At 42.9% G+C, this 18,995-nt stretch overlaps 1 protein-coding gene across 1 annotated transcript in view; it reads left to right on the forward strand.

Moving 5' to 3' along the window:
• Nucleotides 1-1,377: 1,377 nt before the first annotated feature.
• Nucleotides 1,378-18,995, forward strand: part of LOC104075121 (alpha-1,2-mannosyltransferase ALG9-like) — a gene marked incomplete at its 5' end in the record, with an annotated part of 23,012 nt that continues 5,394 nt past the window's right edge. Inside the window, 5 exons of the mRNA XM_009575530.1 lie at nt 1,378-1,597; nt 3,814-3,943; nt 4,714-4,861; nt 5,183-5,312; nt 12,898-13,028. Coding sequence (XP_009573825.1) covers nt 1,378-1,597; nt 3,814-3,943; nt 4,714-4,861; nt 5,183-5,312; nt 12,898-13,028 — 759 coding nt within the window. The remainder of the gene's footprint in view (nt 1,598-3,813; nt 3,944-4,713; nt 4,862-5,182; nt 5,313-12,897; nt 13,029-18,995) is intronic.

Consider the following 18,995-nt stretch of genomic DNA (forward strand, 5'->3'; position numbering starts at 1 on the left):
ACCCATTGTTGTTTCCATCTTACATGCAGCTGGAAATAGTAGCCTTTAGCTTTATTTGGGGAACCTTTTGCTGGCTCTTCCATTGTTACTTTTTTATACCACTGCCAGAATGTTTTCTGCAGCAGCTTGAGAGAACAGGGTTATTACTTCCTTTTTGATTGTTGGGGCTGAGCCTACAAATAGGCATCCTCTGGTCTCTGCTGCTGCTGCCCATGTTGGGATTGAACCTGGACTCTTCTGTGCACTGTGAAAAGCACTCTTCAACTCGCAGGACTGAGCCCTGGCAGGTCAGTCTTGCTACCCCATGCTTTGGGAAGTGTCCTCATAGGTGTGAATGTGCTGAGAGTAGAGAAAGAAACCAGAATATTCCCTGCTTCACGTTGGGCTTTCTCTTAAATGAAATGACATCAGGTTAAACACATGACATTTGGCAAGTGACTCTAGAGAGGAAAAAGGTATTGAGGAAGTGTGAATTCTTCTCTGCCATTTTCCTAGGGAGGATTCATTAGTGTCTACAGCAGCCTCCAGATTCATCAGTCCAGTTAGTGCTTTGCTCTCTGATTTTTTTACTGAGTACAAGAAACCACAACATCATAATCCTTGCTGAAAATATATGTTAACAGGTATTTGCTTATATCTGTTCCTTGGATATGACTGACATACTGTCAGAAAGCAGTAAAAGCTCAGTAGGAGATCCTATAAATGCAAGATTTCCCGCTGTTCACTTGGTGCTCTTGTACTTAACAGCAGGAGCAATTCTGCCAAGTGCTTTGTTCTTATTGTCTGTGAAATGCCGTTAGCTTAATTGCTTAACTCTGCTGTTGGGAGTAGCAAGGGGGCAGAAAAGGGACTGAAAATTGTCAGGCACTGTAGAACCCTCCTCAGTGTGACTAAAATTCAGGGGTAATTGTTGTTATTTTCGAATCAGTTATTTCCTCCATTAAGGAGAAGGTGCCTGAGAGACCTTTCATGCTTTTATTTTTGTAATGAAGCAATGAAGGTTGTGGAAACTTCAGTCGCTAAACAGCCATTTGTAAGTGGAAGGGTAGGTCCAGAGGAGATCCTTTCTGATCTTTGTATGTATAGCATAATACACAGCAGGAAATCTAGTTCTTCTGACTGCCCGTTTAGACATGTCAGTTCTTGATGGGTTTTGTCTCTTGCTTGGATTCAGTAACGCAGTCCCTTATTTTCTGCTTTTGGTCTTCTAAAGTCTGTTGAAATTGTTAGTATTGTAGGAATCTTCAAAAATTCTCTGATCAAAATTTGGACATGGATTTTAGCAACATGGCTGCTCAGAACATGGTGTGCTTGTGTCTGAAGGCAATGGTTTGGGTCTGAAGAATGGGCTTTTGAATGTGAGATATGATTGTGCAGGAGGGGGAATAGGATAGACCCCTCATTCTTACATTACTACTTTGCTGAGTGTTTGTTTCTTTCAGTTCAGAATCTGGGCCGTCCCTACTGGCTGACACTAGCTCCTATGTACATTTGGATCATGATTTTCTTCAGTCAGCCCCACAAAGAAGAGAGGTTCCTCTTTCCCATCTACCCTCTCATCTGTCTCTGCAGTGCTGTGGCTCTGTCTGCTCTTCAGGTAAGTTTTAGTGGAATGTGTTTTTTTAATGAGCTCATCGTACCTTTAGGAAGCATAACTGCTAGCTGACCTCTTTAACATTGCTTCCCAAAGTTTGGGAACATCTGCAGGATATCTGTGTCTCTGACACAATCTACAGTGATTATACAATTCAGGACTGTCCTATGCATAACTCTTGATCATTGTCTTTAATCTGTTAGCTGGTACAGTTTTCTTTTTTGAACCATGTTTCATGGATAGATGTAAGACTCTGGAAACAAAACGCACAGCCATTCTAATACTGAAGTGTGTGTGTGTTGCTGATTTTACAAGTTAAACCATAATCTTCCTGTACAGGTTGATTGAGAGTATGTGGAAAAATATTAGCCCTCTGTAAGATGTGATGTAAAAGCAAAAATATTTGGGATTTCCCTACTGAGTGTTGTACAGAATGAGCTCATCTAATAATCTTGGACTTCAGTGCAGACTGTTTAACAGCCCAGCAAAAAAAGATCAGATTTTATGGCTTTATAAGGTGATCACATTAGGAGCTTGTCCAGGATTGTGTGAAGTGATAAATGTTTGAGAATATTTCCTTGCCACTAATTATTTCATGATGACTTTGAGTTGTTCTCCCACCCCAAGTGGGAATTTCTGGTGAGGAGCAGTTGTGATGTTGTAATGCCGATACAACACAACATCCAAGGGATGTCATGAGGATTAGTAACTTGCTTATAGCATTGTGCCTCCTTTGTCTGCTGTTAAGCAAGCTTTAAGGGTCAGGGATGTGTCTGTAGGAAATGCATTTTATTGTATCCTAGTAGGAATCCTTCACTGATTTGAAAAATGAAAAGTGATCTCGTTTAGGCTTCGGGAAATTGCGTTGGACATTTGGAAGAGCCAAAAATTGGGTGTTTAGTAAATATCACTTGAAACGCTTCATAGAGTAAAGCACTAATATAGATTGATATAAACCTTCCCAAAGCTCAAAATTATTCATCTTTCCTCTGTTAAAGAGGAACAGGAATGCAGTCACTAGTCCCTGTTAGAGCCTGTTCCAGCTGTTCGGCCTCATTCGGTATTACTTCTCTGTCCTGCTGTGCACCACTGCTGGCTGTTCCTGTCCTGGGCTCCCCACCAGCATTGCCTACACCCCTCAAATCACTCTCGCACTTCCCCTGGTCAGTTGCTATTCTGACTGTTGATCTGCCATCACTGCTGATGCTTTGCAGTGCTAAGCTGGAGCACCCCAGATGAGTTTCAGTCCTTGTATTCGTACAGGATCAAGCTCTGTAATGTCAGCAGTTTTATGGCTCTCACTGAGAATTGCTGTGTGCTGTCAGAACATTCATCAGAGGGCAATGGTTTAGGACCTTTGCCAAATATGGCTTTAGGAAAATCTAGTGTATATTTCTATCCTGCATATTTTAACACTGTTTGACGACATTTTGTCCAGTATTCAGTATCCAGCTGAGAATTTAGAACTAGTAGTACAAGGTTGTCAGAGTCTACTCCTCCAAATCATGTGGATCTGGCTGTTGTGAGAAAAATGCAAACAAGACAAGAGGAACAGAAACCAGATTAGAATAGGAAGTGAATAATCACTCCTGCAGAAAGGCAGAGCAGGAGGGAGGGACCAAGCCAAGTATTGGATGTAGTTCCTCCTGGGTATTCCCAGAAAGGCTTTTAAATTAGAAAAACCTAAAGGGCTTTTCTTTTAACAATTTCAGAGTGGCTTGTGTTTAAAGGTGGATGCAGAATGTGCTCTGTGTTCTTTTATCCACTTCAGAGCTGTAGTTTGTGCAGACAGGGTAAACAACCATAGGTCACTCAGTAAATCTGGGTCATGGAACTTCTGTTAGAGAGGAAGTCAGTCCGGCATTGAAAATGAGGTTGGTCTGTGTAGGGAAAGTGTCTGAAAGGGACACTTGCTGCTGGTTCACATGGGAGCAACCAAGCTGGAGCCCTAGTAGAGAGCACTTTACAGCTTGACTAAAGGCCTTCCTAGGGAAAAGAGCTGAAAACGTCTTTAAATACCTAGATTATTAGTTAAGAAATGTGACTGAACCATGTGAGTTTCTTTGCGTTTTTTATGGGTCTGAATGAAAAAATGAAGACCAAAGATCTGGTGGGAGATGCAGGCACTGCTGTAAGGTCCTTATGAAAAACAGAATTTTGCTAAACATACCAGAGTTTGAGTAATTTTATATTGTCTTGTTTTTTCAATCTTTCCTCAGAAATGTTACCACTTCATGTTCCAGCGCTACCGCCTGGAACACTACACAGTCTCCTCCAACTGGCTGGCTCTAGGGACTGTCTTTCTCTTTGGCCTTTTGTCATTGTCACGCTCTGTTGCCTTATTCAGAGGTTGGTATTTTAGACTTGTTCTGTGCTTTCCTGGTTATTGGTCTTGGCAAGTCTTAAGGCCTGCCAAAGTTGTGCTGCTTTGACTATAGCAGCACGGTAGAAACATGGAACCTCGAAAGTTTGGATGTCATTGTTGCAGGGAAAGGAATAAGTTCTAATGGTCACCATTAATGAATGATTATACGTGTGTGTGTGTATGTATATGCACATTCATACATGTATGTATGAACATATGTATGTATTCATGTATGTATGAATGTATCACTAGAATTATATCAGTTAAAAATCTGCTGCCCTTCACCTTCAGCCAGTACAACTGTACTGATATAAAACCGGTACCCAGACTAGTATTAAAGCAGATACTATAACTTTCAAACATATGATCCCACTTGAGAAAGCATTTTCCCAAGTAAAACTTGTAATTAGGTGCATGTGTTCTTAGTGGAGATGGATTAGATATGGTCCTTAAGTACTATCTTGAATCAGAGCCATGCAAGTGAACCTTCCCACCTCATCGATATTTTTTTGCTTGATGGTAGCCATTGACAGTCAGGACAGGAGAATGTGAATAAAGGTGGTAGGGTACAAGCACTTCTGAAAGGAGGGGGAGCTTTGGAATCCAGCCACTTTTTAGCATAGACCAATTCATTTATGCAAGAAGTTATCAGTTAAAGAGTTATGCATGGACAATTTTTTGTCATCTTTCAAAAGTAGTCATGTAAATATCACCTATTTCTTTAGCCGTATTTACAACTTTCTGCCTTCAATAGGCTACCATGGGCCCCTGGACCTGTACCCAGAATTTCACAGGATTGCTATTGACCCAAGTATTCACACTGTGCCAGAGGGGAGACCGGTTAATGTGTGCGTGGGAAAGGAGTGGCACAGATTTCCAAGTAGCTTTCTCCTGCCAGATAAGTAAGTTCTTTAATGTAAAAGGTACAATTTGGTGAGATTCATAAGGAGGGGCACTTCTCACAAGCAGTATTTATGGGAGTAACATTCAAGACTTTGTATCTCTGTTGACATCAGCATATCCAAAACAAAGGATTCTGAAGTTTGTTGTCAGCAGATTATGTTGACCACAAGCTACTGAAAACTTGTAGTGTGACTGCTCTCTAGCAGGGCTGTCTACCCTCAGGAATGAAATGTCCTTGGTTATGCTTTTGGTTTTCTCTACACAAAATGTCACTAGCTCCTGCATTTTCCTGCTGGGCTTTCTGACGCTGTTCTCTGCAGTTGGCAGCTCCAGTTCATCCTGTCAGAATTCAGGGGCCAGTTACCAAAACCCTTTGCTAAGGGACCAATGGCCACACGGATCATTCCCACTGACATGAATGACCAAAACAAGGAAGAGCCATCTCGATATGTAAGGATTATAGTCCTGTTTTCTTTTCCTTACTTTACTGTATAATTTGTATTAATATAATGCCTATGATTGCATCTCTCCATTTTGTTTCCCGGGGACCATACAAGTTACAGAACAAAAATAGGCTGTCTGCAGCACTTGGAAATTTCCCCATTTATGTGAGTGGTTTCTGTTTGCATTTCATCTGCCTATTTTTCATTTAAAGACATAATAATAATAAAAGAAACAGAAGAAGTAATAAGTCCTAGTTGCTGCAATTTTGGGTTTAGTATAATGTGTTACTGTGATCACAGGAAAGTGAACTGAGTGAGCAGTTTGAAATCCCCCCCAGAAAATGTTTGTCACCGAGCAGGGATTGAAATTTTCCTTTGTACTTTCCTTTCTTTTTAAATATAAATGTATTCATCATATTTGCAACTGAGAAGGAGGAATTTAATTTGGAACTTCACTGAAACAATTGCTTCAGTGATTTCAGTAGGAATCTGTTAAGATAATGTATACTGGTATTATTAATTTGTTACTTTTCCTGTTTGTATTGTGTTGCCTAAACAGAAACAGTGCACACATATGAATATTTTAAAATTATTGTCAGCTAACTTCTTTAAAATTATTTAGCAGGTTAAATCTTAACAGTGCACTGAATATTCTTTGCAGTGCACTAGATATTTAGTCATCCTTTCTTTTTTGTCCTAAGGGTTGAATGAGAGGAACTGCCAAGAAATGCATAGTCCTTTCTTCAGTCTCTCTTAGCACCTTGGAGGATAGCTTTGGTATGTCCATCAGTATATAGGAAGCATTCACATGTGATGGACCAGGTCTCTGGTTTACATGAGTGGGTCTATCCTGGCTGAAGGCAGTATACATGCTTGTTTATGTGGCTCATGACTTTGGCCTGTTAGACATTGTACAAGCACTTGTGATTAACTCACAGTAGTGGATGGAAGGCAGTACTATAACACAGGAGCAAACTGTGTGGCTAAAAGAAGGGATCAATCTTCTGGGTTAACGCTCTCTTATTTTGAGCCTCATTATGTAGTTACTGGAAATGAGAAGGAGGCGTGTTCCCACCTGAGAGAAGCTGTCTGCTGCAGTGCATTTAATTTATGAAATCTTTAACTGTGGCATATTTTTAGCACAGACAGCTGGCTGGTGCACAGCCTGTGACTAACGGAGCAAAACACGCTTTTGTTTCATGGTTGTTTCTTAATGTCACCCTACAATTTTGTTATTTCTCATGCAAGCAAAAGGGCCTAGGACATTAGAAATTAGCTACTAAATGTGAATTTTAAATGGGGTTTTAAAACTTCTGACCTGCTAATAACACCAAGAGAACAAGATCTTTTCTCAAGTTTAGTGAGCTTACAAGTGCAAGCATATCTAGACTTTAAAAAAAAAAAAAAGTTAGCAAGCACTGGAAAGGACCATCATAGCGAATAAATCTAAATGGCATGAATCTGTTGGTCATTTAAAGGGGAGAAAACAAATGGTTCAAAAGGATTATGAGAGCCATGGACAGCTTAAAACCAATTAATGGCTGCAGAAATGGGACTGATCTGTTTCAAGTATAAGTATCTATTACTGCTCTGCTTGAAAACAAGAGTAATCTCAGTGTTTCTGTTGCTATGAGACACTGGGGAAAAGAGTGATTTGATCTTCTTGTTTTGCAGTTCTTCCTTCCTTAATCATGTTGAACAGCACTTAACTTGTACTTGTCCTACTAGGGAGATGCATTTGTTTCTGAAACTGCTAAGAAAGAGATAAGGAGTATTATCTCTTACAAAGATGTATCCAAGCAGGAATAGTGGATTAGGCCTAAAAGCTGAAACTGTTAAAAACTCCTGACTTCAGAGGAAGTTTTTTTTACCACTTTATTTTCACTTCTTTTCCAATTCCCTTTAGCTCTGTTTTGAACCGTAAGAACCACCTGAAGCTTGGTTTCATTTTTGAAATATGCATTTGAGTGATTAGTAAAGCATCTCTGGTTTTGCTTAAAACAGTTGAACTTTATCTGTGGTAAACCAGACAAACTTCTTTTTTCCTCTGTGTGGCCAGGCTAACATCCATCCAGACAACAGTGAGAGACATGTGGCTGCAGCAGTACAGCAGCAGGCTATGCCCTTAGCTCCATCTCTGTACTATACTGTGCCCACTCCTGTTATTCAGGATGTGATCAAATGTAGTTCTCCACCACTTAGCATAGCGGTTGCATCAAATAAAAAAAGAGTGGGAGGAAGAAAAGGAAAGGAGAACAGAAGAGGATAGAATGTAATTTAGAAATTCCTTGCAGCTGCATTCACTAAGACTGACTTCTTTCTACAAAGAAACATTTCAAGGTCTGCACACCGCTGAAGTCTTGTGTAAATCCCCAAATAAATGCATAGGTGCTGTGTTGGCCCTCTGACCAGGATGAATATTATCCTTAGCTTCAGTGTAACTTGTAAGAATGCACTGTGCTTGGAATGGTAGAAGAGAAATCTGTCTTTCAGCTGGCAGGTAATTCATATGCATTGGAAGTGCCAGCCCTTTTAGGGGAGCACTTAGAATGAGAGAAGTGAGTTCACTCTTGGTGCTTGAGGCAGTAACTTGTCTTTCTCTGAATCATTCTACATCACTTAAAGAAAAACTTGGGTAGTGGTTTGGGAGTCTTTTTGCTAATGAGCCAGAATCTCTGTTAGGGCCTGGAATGTTCTTCTCATACAGTGCAAGAAGTGGATTCAACATTCTCCTCAGCTGAGTTTCCCATGGTGTAATTTCATTTGCCACTCAGTTGTGATGCCACGGAGCCATCTGGTATCCACCTAATTAAATTGTTTTCAGCCTAAATTGTTACAATAAACCCCAAAGGTGCTTCAGAAAAGTGAATTCAAGCATGTCCAAGGAAGTTTGCAATAAAATTTTGTGGGAGAGCAAACTGAAATGTGGGAAGAGTTTGAGGGAGTAAGACATAATAAGACATAGTCATCCTGGAGAATCTCAGCTGCCTGCATTTAAGATAACTGATGAGTAGAGGCCTTTGCAAACCTGGTTTAAGGGGCCTTAGTTTTTCGTTTGACTAATCCAGCTATAGCTGCCCTGCCTTTTTCTTCACCTTTTCAATGTGACAGACTTATGCAGTAACTCTAAGGAAATTTGTTTCCTTGTTGAAACACATTGGTCATCACACATTGCCTTTTTTTTCTGACTTGATAACGTACACACTGTTGTGCAATCAATAAGACAGAACTGTGTATGTTGTGTTCTGCCATTGTTAATTAAAGGGAACACTGTCACTTGGGAGAGCTGGCCTCCTAAGGAGTGCATATAGATCTCTCATGAAGGTCATGGGCCCTCCGTGTCAAAATCAGTGAAACCAAATAGACCAGGACTTGTTGTTCCCCAAACTTGATCATGTTCCTTTCATCAGGCATGTAACTTACTAATTTGAGTCCTCCTCCTGATAAGGACCTTAGTCTTTCCCTTCCAGCCCCTGTTGTCCTGACTGTTGGCAAAAAAAAAAAAAAGTCTGGAGGGGTCTGTCATTTTACAAAGGTCAGTAGTCTCTGACCTTACAAGAACGCCCCCGTAGCCTGCTCATTGAAAACCTTGTGCATGAAAAAGGTGAGATTGCAATCTACATTCTGTTCAGAGCCCCTGCGGCGTGAAGAACGACCAAGCATTTGTGTCACCAGCTGAGAGACAATTTTTTTGTGTGTGCACTGTTGACAGGATCTGATTATGATGCTGTGTGATGCTGGGGCCATGGAGCCTGTTTCCAGACAGTAATTTAGCACGATGATTTGGTTTTGTTGCTGTCTTCAGAAAAAACTTGTAACCAGTTTACACCAAGATGCATGATGGAAGTTCTTAGTCTAGCACAAGAATTTCCTTACAGGTCACTTAGCCTCCTCATGAATTTCTTTCCTGAAAGTGCAGTGGATTGCTCAGTGGAAGGTGTCCTTGTTTATACTTGGGAGTGGGAGTTAGAAGCATGCACCCATCCTCCTGTTCATGCAGTTGAGAGTTCAAACACAGGCTTGGCAGCGGCAGGGTGTTTGGGAGGAGCTGGCTGGACCTTTCATTTGCTTGCCAGTTTCCTTGGTTTTTGCTGATCTAATAGGGCTAGGATTAGATGGCACAAAGTGGCCCGGCACTCTGATAACCCTGTCCTGCTGGATGCAGGGATTGGTGGCAGCTGTAAACTGAGAAATCAAGTTGAAAACTTGGTATTTTTCCTAAATTCCCATGTTAAGTCTCCTTCCTTTCTCACTTGTATTCCACCTGGGTGAAACATCTTCAGAACTAATGAGGCTCATGTTACAATTCGCAGATATTTATTGATCAGAAGTTATGCCCTGTCTTCTGTTCCACTTAACCTCAGGAAAGACTCTGGTGATGTAATTTTTTTATATCTAAATACATGTATTCTAGTTCCCTGATGTCTCCCAAATCAGAATATCTAGATTATTGATGGAAACCACCAATAATTGCTAGGGATGTGCTGTATGTCACTGGTATCTTTTCTGAGAAATTTCAAAATACTGTACTACATTTTAATGTACAATGCTTAATAACATATCAGAGGCAGAAGTGGGAATCATTAGTCCCCTTTGGCAGTTGGGAAAACTGGAGTGCCACAAGGACGGCTTGCAGACCAACGGAGCCAGAAAAAACATCCAAGAATTCTGTGCATTCTCAGTTACTGGACATAGAACTTTCAGATTAATCTGATTGGAAGTGGCACAAGAGCATAAGATAGTTGCAAGCATCAGTCCTGTTGACTTCTATTGCCTCTCAGGTCACTACTGCAAGCTTTTGCCAGTTCCAGATGTGAGGAAGTGTGACCCTTGGCTGACAAAACCTAGTGTCAGCAAAATACCCAAGTACAGAGGCAATAACTGGTAGAACTTGCTTTGAAAATCATTATGCCAGCAAAAGCTCAGCCTTGCTGCTGTACACTGCATCCATAAGGGGCTCATTTTTCTGTTGTATTGTAATGGTATAGCTACCCTGGTACAATTTAAACATGGCCTTAGGCTTGGGATTATTTCACTTTTGAAAATGTGACTTAGATCACTTAAAGACAACTAGATCTTCAACAGGAGGACATCAGCCCTCATTTGTAACCTGTCCTCTCCTCTAGATCTCTTATGCTCAATGCAGAGGTTTCTACACAATGTAGCCTCTTGTTGGGCTACCTTGTGTGAAACTTATCTCACATCTGATGGTTATTATTAAAAGGAAGTTTGTCCTGTTAGGAACTCAAATCTTCTTTGTAGCTGACAGTTCACATTTGTCTTGGCAGAGTTTTTATTCCTCAGCAGCTCAAGTGCACATCTGTAGGGGTACCTGTGAGGAGTGGGGAGAAGAGGGCAGGAGGCGGGAGCTGTTAGCCAGAAAGGACACAGGATATTCATTTAAATGAATAGTACAGCCTGTGCATATCCAAGAGCACTCTCCCCATCAGGAAGGAGAAGATTGCATAATGCGAGTTTCCTGAAGACATTGCCCGCAGCTCATTTAACTGGGAGGTGACACACATAATTAATTTCTGTGATGTTGCTTCCTCGAATGCATTTTCATAATTTGGCAGAGTGTCGCCAAACATTTTGGTCAGGGCAGAGCAGTTATTTGCGTCATAGGCAGCTGATAAAGGCATGACTGTGCTGATACCAAGTCCACATGGTCTGAGAGGTGCAATGTGATGTCCATCTACTGCAAGTGAGGCAATGAGGTTCGTCAGTGCTACAGGAAGGTTATTCATGCACAAACCCCACCATAATTTGTGCCATACAACAAGCTTACCCTACCGGAGCTACTTACTGTTTTCCATGATTCTGCTTAAGCCCTGCCGGTACCACGAGGCTTGCAGAGTTAACAGGTTGTGGAGCTTGTGTGATCCTTGTGGGTAACCCGTATTGGTCTGTATGTATTCCAAGCCAAATGTGCTGGAATTGTGTGCAACTGATTGTAAAAGCACTTCCAAAGAAGGCATGAAAAATTAGGTGAGTGAGGGGATTTCTTTTGCAGAAATTTGGCAGATACACTGTTTCTTACAGGAGGATAAACGGGGGAGCCTGAGGCACTGGCTCCCCTCAGCCTGATCTAGCATGTACTTTGTTGTCTTTCTTGGGCAGTGGGTCAAGCCTTTATTGTGTGAACTTGACTGTACATTCTTTAGGGCCAGGACAGCACCTATACAAGATGTTAATTGGCAGTGTCTTTGGATGTTTATACATTACAAACAGTTCATGATCGTGACGAACGAGTGCTGAGTTGGTACACTTCCCAGCATCCATGTTTAGTATTCCTCTGGTCTACAGAAATATTCCTCTGGATGTGCCTTGACATAAGGTGCCCTTCTCACTGTTGTCCATGCACTTTGGAGCAGAATTCATGAATTGCTGTTACAATAGTGATAGGAGTAGTTATCCATAGATCATTCAAAATGAGGGGATGTATTGGAAACTGCAAAGGTCCTTTTCAGAGTTTTTATCAATGATTTGCAGGGGGGAAGGAGGAATAGGCAGTATGCTTATTAGATAACAAATGATGTGGGAGAAAGTACGTAATTAGAATTCAAAGTGATTTTGACAAATTGGAGAAAGGATCCAAAAAAAAAAAAAAGGATGAAATTTAGTAGGGACAGTGCACTAGACAGAAATAATTAGGTGAATACATGTAGGTTGAAGACCAGCGAGTTAGGCACAAGTCCTTCAGGAAAGGATCCAGGGGTGCAGCAAATCACTGGATGAATACAACTTAGTAATGCCATGCTGCTGTATAAAGAGATGAGCCACATACAGGCTTATGTGCACAGGACCATGTTGTGCAACTTGCTTTGCTGCTCTGCATTAGAAAGTCCTTCATTAAAGTACTGCATCTGATTTGGGCACTGCATTCAGGATAGATGTGACTAATTGAAGACCCACAAGAATGATCACAGGGGTAGAAAACATGATTATAGAGTAAAATAGAGTTGTAGAGAAGACAAGAGCCATCTTCAGATAACAGAACTCTAGTAGGTAAAAACTATCACATGGAAAATGATGTTTTCCATGTTCATGATGTAAAACAAGTAGGAACAGGCATAAACTGAGACAGAAAAAGATTCAGTGTAGACATCAGGAAACCTTTCTAACAATAAAAATTCAGTGTAGACATCAGGAAAGCTTTCTAACAATAAAGATAGTGAAGTCTTTTGCCTGGGGAGCTTGTGGAGTCAGCATTGTAAGAAGTCTTTAATAGCTAGTTACACAACCACCAGGAAAAACATCAACAGAATTGGTTCTGCCGCCTCAAATTCCCTTCTGTGACTTGACAGTACCAGTTCCAGCTCTCAGTAAGAGAGCTGGCAGTGGTACTTCCTCAGAGAGGGACCCTAGGACTCTCCTCCTATGACCAGAGCAGTAGTGGTAGCTTGTATTCCCCCATAAAGGTTTTCCTTGAAAAGATTCAAAATATTTTACCATGTATCCTGCATGAAGCATTTCACCTGTTGCTAGAAATTTAACCCCCTTCTCATTGATAAATAACAGCCTGTATAAATGAACACATACAACCAGAAGCCTACAGGAAATAAACCACAAGAATGTCTGTCTTTCTGCAGATTGACATTTCCAAATGCCACTACCTGGTGGACTTGGATACAGAAGCCAAAACCCCAAGGGAGCCAAGGTATTCTTCCAACAAAGAAGAGTGGGTAACCATTGCCTACAAGCCATTCCTAGATGCTTCCAGGTATGCTTTACACATTTGAGAGGGAGGGAGAAAGGCTGGCAGGTCTGTGAACTAACTCTGTTCAATTATCTGCTTGCAAAAGTAGCTTTATACAGGGAGGAAAGATACATTGGCGAATGCCAGCTTGAAATCCAGTTTCCAGTAAAGGCAGCTTGCTGGCTACAGTGGAACCTTTGTCAAACTTGTACTTGCAATATTTATGACCTAGGTTGCTTTAGAGAGTGAAGCTAGCTGAGAAGGGTGGTGAGAAGGATTATTTTTAAAAAGAATCCTCCCTGTGCACTTCTTACTGAAGTAATGTTTTTTGTTTTACTTTCTAAAGAAATGAGGTGTATGTCATCTCCTCCCAACAGACTTTTGAATCTGCTGTCTTGTTTCAGCCAAATTCAAGACAGGTGTAAGTCAGCCTCAAAGAGCATGAGCTTTTAGAAATTTTATGAAAGCTGGCAGACAGAGAGAGGAGGCAGTCTCATTGAGTGAAAAGTCAGCAACGTCACACCTTTATTAGGCATAAGAGAATCCATGGAAGAGACCTCTGTTAAAATCCGTTCTTCAGTAGTTCTACTGCTCACTGAACAACTTGCTTGCGTGTCTGAACAGGAATTTCTGTGAGAGGCAGAGACTGAAATTGCTCTCCTCCAGGCTAACGGGGTGGAATCAGGGTTGTCAAACTGGGAATGTTGTTAATACATTCCTGCAAATACAGAAACCCTCGGCTGTAAGGGGATGGTTATTTAGTCATTTAAAGCTCATGTAGCTGGCATAACAGGACAGAGAGGCTGACTGGAAAAATCTCTGTAAAAAACTAACAGAGTTCAGTGCCCTCCTATTTTCTATGTGAGACCTTATTACTTCCTAGTAATAGGACCTTCCAGGGAGGGGGGCTGGTAAAGGCAGTTGAACAGTGAGAAAGAGTGATAATGTTAGAGCAACTCCCAGGAGTGCTCTAATGTTCCTAGCTTGCTGACACAAACAGGTTTTCTTGGCAAGGTTTTTCATGAGCTATGTTTTCTGAGAGACCTGCTCTTACGTTTGGGCAGGACTTTAGGAAGGGAGAATGAAATGGCCAATGAGTCTCATTAATGAGGCAGTAGAAGCATCTGCATAAAAGTTTTGCAAAGGACTCCTTGTGCAGAGTGTATACCCCTGAATGTGCATTTCTGCTTTGAAGACACGTTCATGTGTTTTTAAAGCTGGTTTAGCTTGCTGTCATCTGCTGAACAGCCAAGCTTTGATTGTTTGGACCAGTTCTAAAGGTCTGAAGTCAGGTCCAAATGAGCCTTTAAGACACCTTGGGTTAACCATGGGGATGTAATTTGCTAGGGGTGCTTGCAGAGGTAGCGGCTGTCTGCCTCAGATATGCTAGCCTGCCTAATGAGAGTAAAGTGAATTATTCTGGTAGGGCTGTACCTCTCACAGACTCTCCAGAATATCCTGGATTCTCCATGGCTTCTTTCCACTTTTGCTCATTTTTCCTGTATTTAGCTGATGTTTGGTAGAGAAGGAGTTGGTCTGTCTTACGGGGCTTTTTGGATTATTGCACTTTCAGCCCCTGCCCGTAGCCTCTGAGCTTTTGATTAAAGCTCATGAGAGACATACCACTGCTCCCTCTTCTGAACCCATTTTGTATCCCCTTAAAGGCTGTGCCCTGCTGAATACAAACCAGCATCTGTCCGGAAGCAACAGAACACTGTATCTGCTCCTTTGTGGGGAGAGAGTTGAGCCTGCAACTGTAGGCCTTACCACAGGACAGACATAAGGGTTTTGAATCCCCCACTTTCACCCCGGCTTGTTTGTTCATTCCTAACTTGGCTGGGGATTTTTCCTGTAAGGTGCGTGTAATACCATCTCAATCCTGACCCTACTGCAGCCTGCAATGCTAGCTAGAATCAGTGCAAGGATAGAGTCAAACGCATAGCTCAGTACTGAGCTGAGTCCTTGTCACTCTCTTCACTGCTTTAATGCTGTTTCCGTATGACATTTTTCTTTCTTCTTTTTTCTCCTCCTTCTTATTAGGGGAAATTGATAGGATTAAGGAATTTCCCTATTTACAGCTAAACCCCTGTGTCCTGCCAAGCATAAATATCTGGCTGGCTTCTCAGGAATTTGGCTGAATACATAGGTAGATGTGGTGTTGCAGCTCTGTGCTTCTAGGGGAAATGCTGTCAAAATACTTCCTGCCAGACTGAGGCTGCTAACTTACTCCCAAGCTTGGCAATGAAAACCTGTACAATCATTTTGATTTGATATATCACAGAATCATTAACATTGGAAAAGACCTCTAAGATCATTGAGTCCAACCGTCAACCCAACACTACCACCATGCCCACTAAACCATGTCCCTAAGCGCCTCATCTACACGTCTCTTAAATACTTCCAGGGATGGTGACTCCACCACTTCCCTGGGCAGCCTGTTCCAATGCTTGACCACTCTTTTCAGTAAGGAAATTTTTCCTGATGTCCAATCTAAACCTCCCTTGGCGCAACTTGAGGCCATTTCCTCTCGTCCTATCGCTAGTTACTTGGGAGAAGAACCGACACCCACCTCGCTACAGCCTCCTTTCAGATAGTTGTAAAGCGCGATGAGGTCTCCCCTGATAAGGTCTCCTCCAGACTAAACAGTCCCAGTTCCCTCAGCCGCTCCTCATAAGACCTGTTCTCTAGACCCTTCACCAGCTTCGGTGCCCTTCTCTGGACACGCTCCAGCACCTCAATGTCCTTCTTGGAGTGAGGGCCCCAAAGCTGAACACAGTCTTCGGGGTGCGGCCTCGCCAGTGCCGAGTACAGGGCCACGATCACCTCCCTACTCCTGCTGGCCACACTATTTCTGATACCGGCCAGGATGCCATTGGCCTTCTTGGCCACCTGGGCACACTGCTGGCTCATGGTCAGCCGCCTGGCAGCCAGCACCCCCAGGTCCTTTTCCCCTGGGCAGCTTTCCAGCCACTCTTCCCCAAGCCTGTAGCGTTGCATGGGGTTGTTGTGGCCGAAGTGCAGGACCCGGCACTTGGCCTTGTTGAACCTCATACAGTTGGCCTCGGCCCATCGATCCAGCCTGTCCAGGTCCCTCTGCAGAGCCTTCCTACCCTCCAGCACATCAACACTCCTGTCCAGCTTGGTGTCGTCTGCAAATTTGCTGAGGGAGCACTCGATCCCCTCATCCAGATCATTGATAAAGATACTGTGTGTTGCTTTTAGATCATCTAAACTCCAGCTAGATTCCCAAGCTGTATGTTTCTTCTTGGCTAAGTATCTCTGCAAGCCTGCAGCCAAACTCTGGTAACCCACTCAGTACAGGGATGTGGATTTCTGTGTCTGGTCCTTCATGTCTGGCTTGTGAAGGGAGAGTGCATGTGGCTGTTACCACTGGAAGTAATGGCTTGGCTTGTTGTAGCAAAGGTAGCATCTCACCACGGAGCAGCAGCTTGTTGTGAGAAGCTGGATTCACAGAGACATCCTGAAACTTCAGAGCATACTGACCCTGGTAATGATGAGATGTAAAGGCAGAATAATAGGGGTGGGGAAAGCAGAGCATACTCCCTGGCTAAGCAATCACCAAGACCTTAGAACGGATCATCTAAACGTGGTGGGGAGGGAAGGGTATCTTTCTGGCTGCTGTGTCCTCCTCAACAAAAGATGCTATTGCATTAGTGGGAGACTGGAGTAGAAGAAGGTTTGCAGAACATGTCCCAAGAGTGGGTCAGGCAGTCAGATCCTTAACCCTGCTGGTGTCGCCTGTCAGCCTCCTCCGCTCCTATTCTTGGGCTGCATGGAAATTCTCCTTGCTGTTCCTTATCAACGCCTCACAGCTGGAGCAGAGGGGAGGTGTGGTGTCTTCACCAGTGGAGGAGGCCAGGTTGCCATAGCAGCAGGTCTAATTTCCATCCCTGCTGTTAGTATCTCTAGAGCTCCCACAGTTTGGAGCGCTGGGCTCTGTCCCTTCAGCAGACCCTCAGCAGCCCACAGGTGGGGCAGTTCGAGTACACAGTGCTGGTGAAGGACTAGAAGGGCATGTGCTTACCTGGAGGGTATCACTGATGCTGAGGGATGAGAGAACCAGCAGTGTCTTCCCATCTTGTCACCCTGCTTGTCTGACAGATTCTCTGTTCCCCCTGAAAAAGAACAGTAAGCCAGGAACCATGGCCTGCCTAGCAGGGCAAATGCATAGCAGCGGGCACAGCTTCCCAGAACAACTCATGGTACAGTGAAGAGCAGAAAGAATAAACCATGCAAGGTTTGATCTGCCCTGTTTTTAGCCAGTGTGTCATTTAAAGGTATCACATTTAAAATTGGATACTACAGACAGGGTCAAGGCCCCTTTTGCCAGCCCATCCACAACAGCATGAGTAAGAGAAATTTCAGAAAGGCTCTTTTTGGATTGCCTGCTTCATAATTTTTTGTCATATATTTTTTATTTCTTTCCATAATTTGGCCCTTGGAGAAGAGGTAGGGTGGAGAAGAGATTAAGAGGCTCAGCTGGAACTTGGAGCTGCCATGACTCTGTCCAGGTCCCTTAAGCCCTCCCTGTGTTGCAGTTTCCCATTTGGACCAAAAGTTTGTTAGCTCCCCACTTATCTCCAGGAGTTTGTTGACAATGAATGAGAGTGAGGAGCTTCAACTTCGTAATAGTGGTGGCAGATAAATACCTTTGCGTTGTTTTGCATCTGAGTATTGGAATTTTGCTGCAACATCCATAAAAAGGTTTTCCATGGCAAATGTTCATAATCGGTCTGTTGAGCTCCTTGCTCTGAATGCGTCATAGCATTTCTAAAATAAGACAGCGTTGTTTGCTTTGGTTTTTTCCCCTGAATATGATTGAGTTGTAACTTGCATAAAATAATGGGGCTGAAGCAATTCTTAAAAGGGAAAATGACACAAGTTTTGCAGTAGATTGGCAGCTGACAGATGAGTTACCTAGGGGCAATTGCAGATCTGCCTAGCAATTGAATGAGACGCGAGGGTCTGTTTTACCCTACAGACCCAGGCGTTAGCTACTGTCCCTTTGTTGAGATTGGAAAACCTCATTTGCAAAGGAAGTACTACTGGTGCATCTTCCTGTCTGTGGCTGCAGCAGTCTCCCTTGCTGCTAGTCAGCCCTTGCTTTGCTTGCTTCTGTCCTTATCCCAGTCTATGGAGTACCAAGCCTGCTAGAATGGGCACTGCAGAGCCTCAGAGCAATGACACTGAGAGTTGCCACTCCATCCAGCTGGAAAGTTCTCCGAGGGCATCAGTGATGCCCTGAGACTGTTTCAGGGATGTAACAAGTACTTCTATAGTCCAGAAAGTTGTTGGCAGGCCTGATAGCAGAGAAGGTATGGAAATCCCAGCAAAAACACTTCTGTGGTTTTCTTTCATTTTAATTTGAGACAAAAAATTGAGGTAGTGCTGTCTCTCTTAGAGTTGAGAAATTGATTATTCTGGGGAGTTTAGCTGCAGGAAAGCAGCAGTAACACAGTTGTAACAGCATGTTAGGTGCTAGAAATTGGTAAGCTGAAAGGATCCCAGAGCTAGCAGGTCTGTGGGGAGACTTCTTCCCAGGGTCAGACACACAGGTCTGTGGGTAGAGTCAGTGAAGATGCTTCAAGAACTCCTATAATGATCCAGGCTGCTCGCATTTCTGAGCATGTACCTTCCCCCCCTCCCCAGCTCAGCAGAATGACGCATCTCTCAAATCCGGCACCTGCTTCCACACAATGATTTGGAAATGTCCCCTGCTACCTATGAAGTAAGTGTAAAAACACTATGAAAATGCAGCTTTTTTTATGAAAGGGAAGGAGGAACAGAAGAAGTGTCTCTTTGAGCAGTGAGGGAAGCTGCCAGTGTAGATTTCAGGTCTGCAGCTTAGTGGCTGCAGAGCAAGGAGCATTTTTGGGGGAAAAAAAATCAAACACCTCCCCACGCAAAACCAAACTCCAGCTCTTGTTCTTTGGAAATAAATGACCCCAGCAGTTCAATTCACTCCTGCTG

This window comes from Fulmarus glacialis, unplaced genomic scaffold, assembly GCF_000690835.1.
Source record: "Fulmarus glacialis isolate BGI_N327 unplaced genomic scaffold, ASM69083v1 scaffold49513, whole genome shotgun sequence".
Classification (NCBI taxonomy): domain Eukaryota; kingdom Metazoa; phylum Chordata; class Aves; order Procellariiformes; family Procellariidae; genus Fulmarus; species Fulmarus glacialis.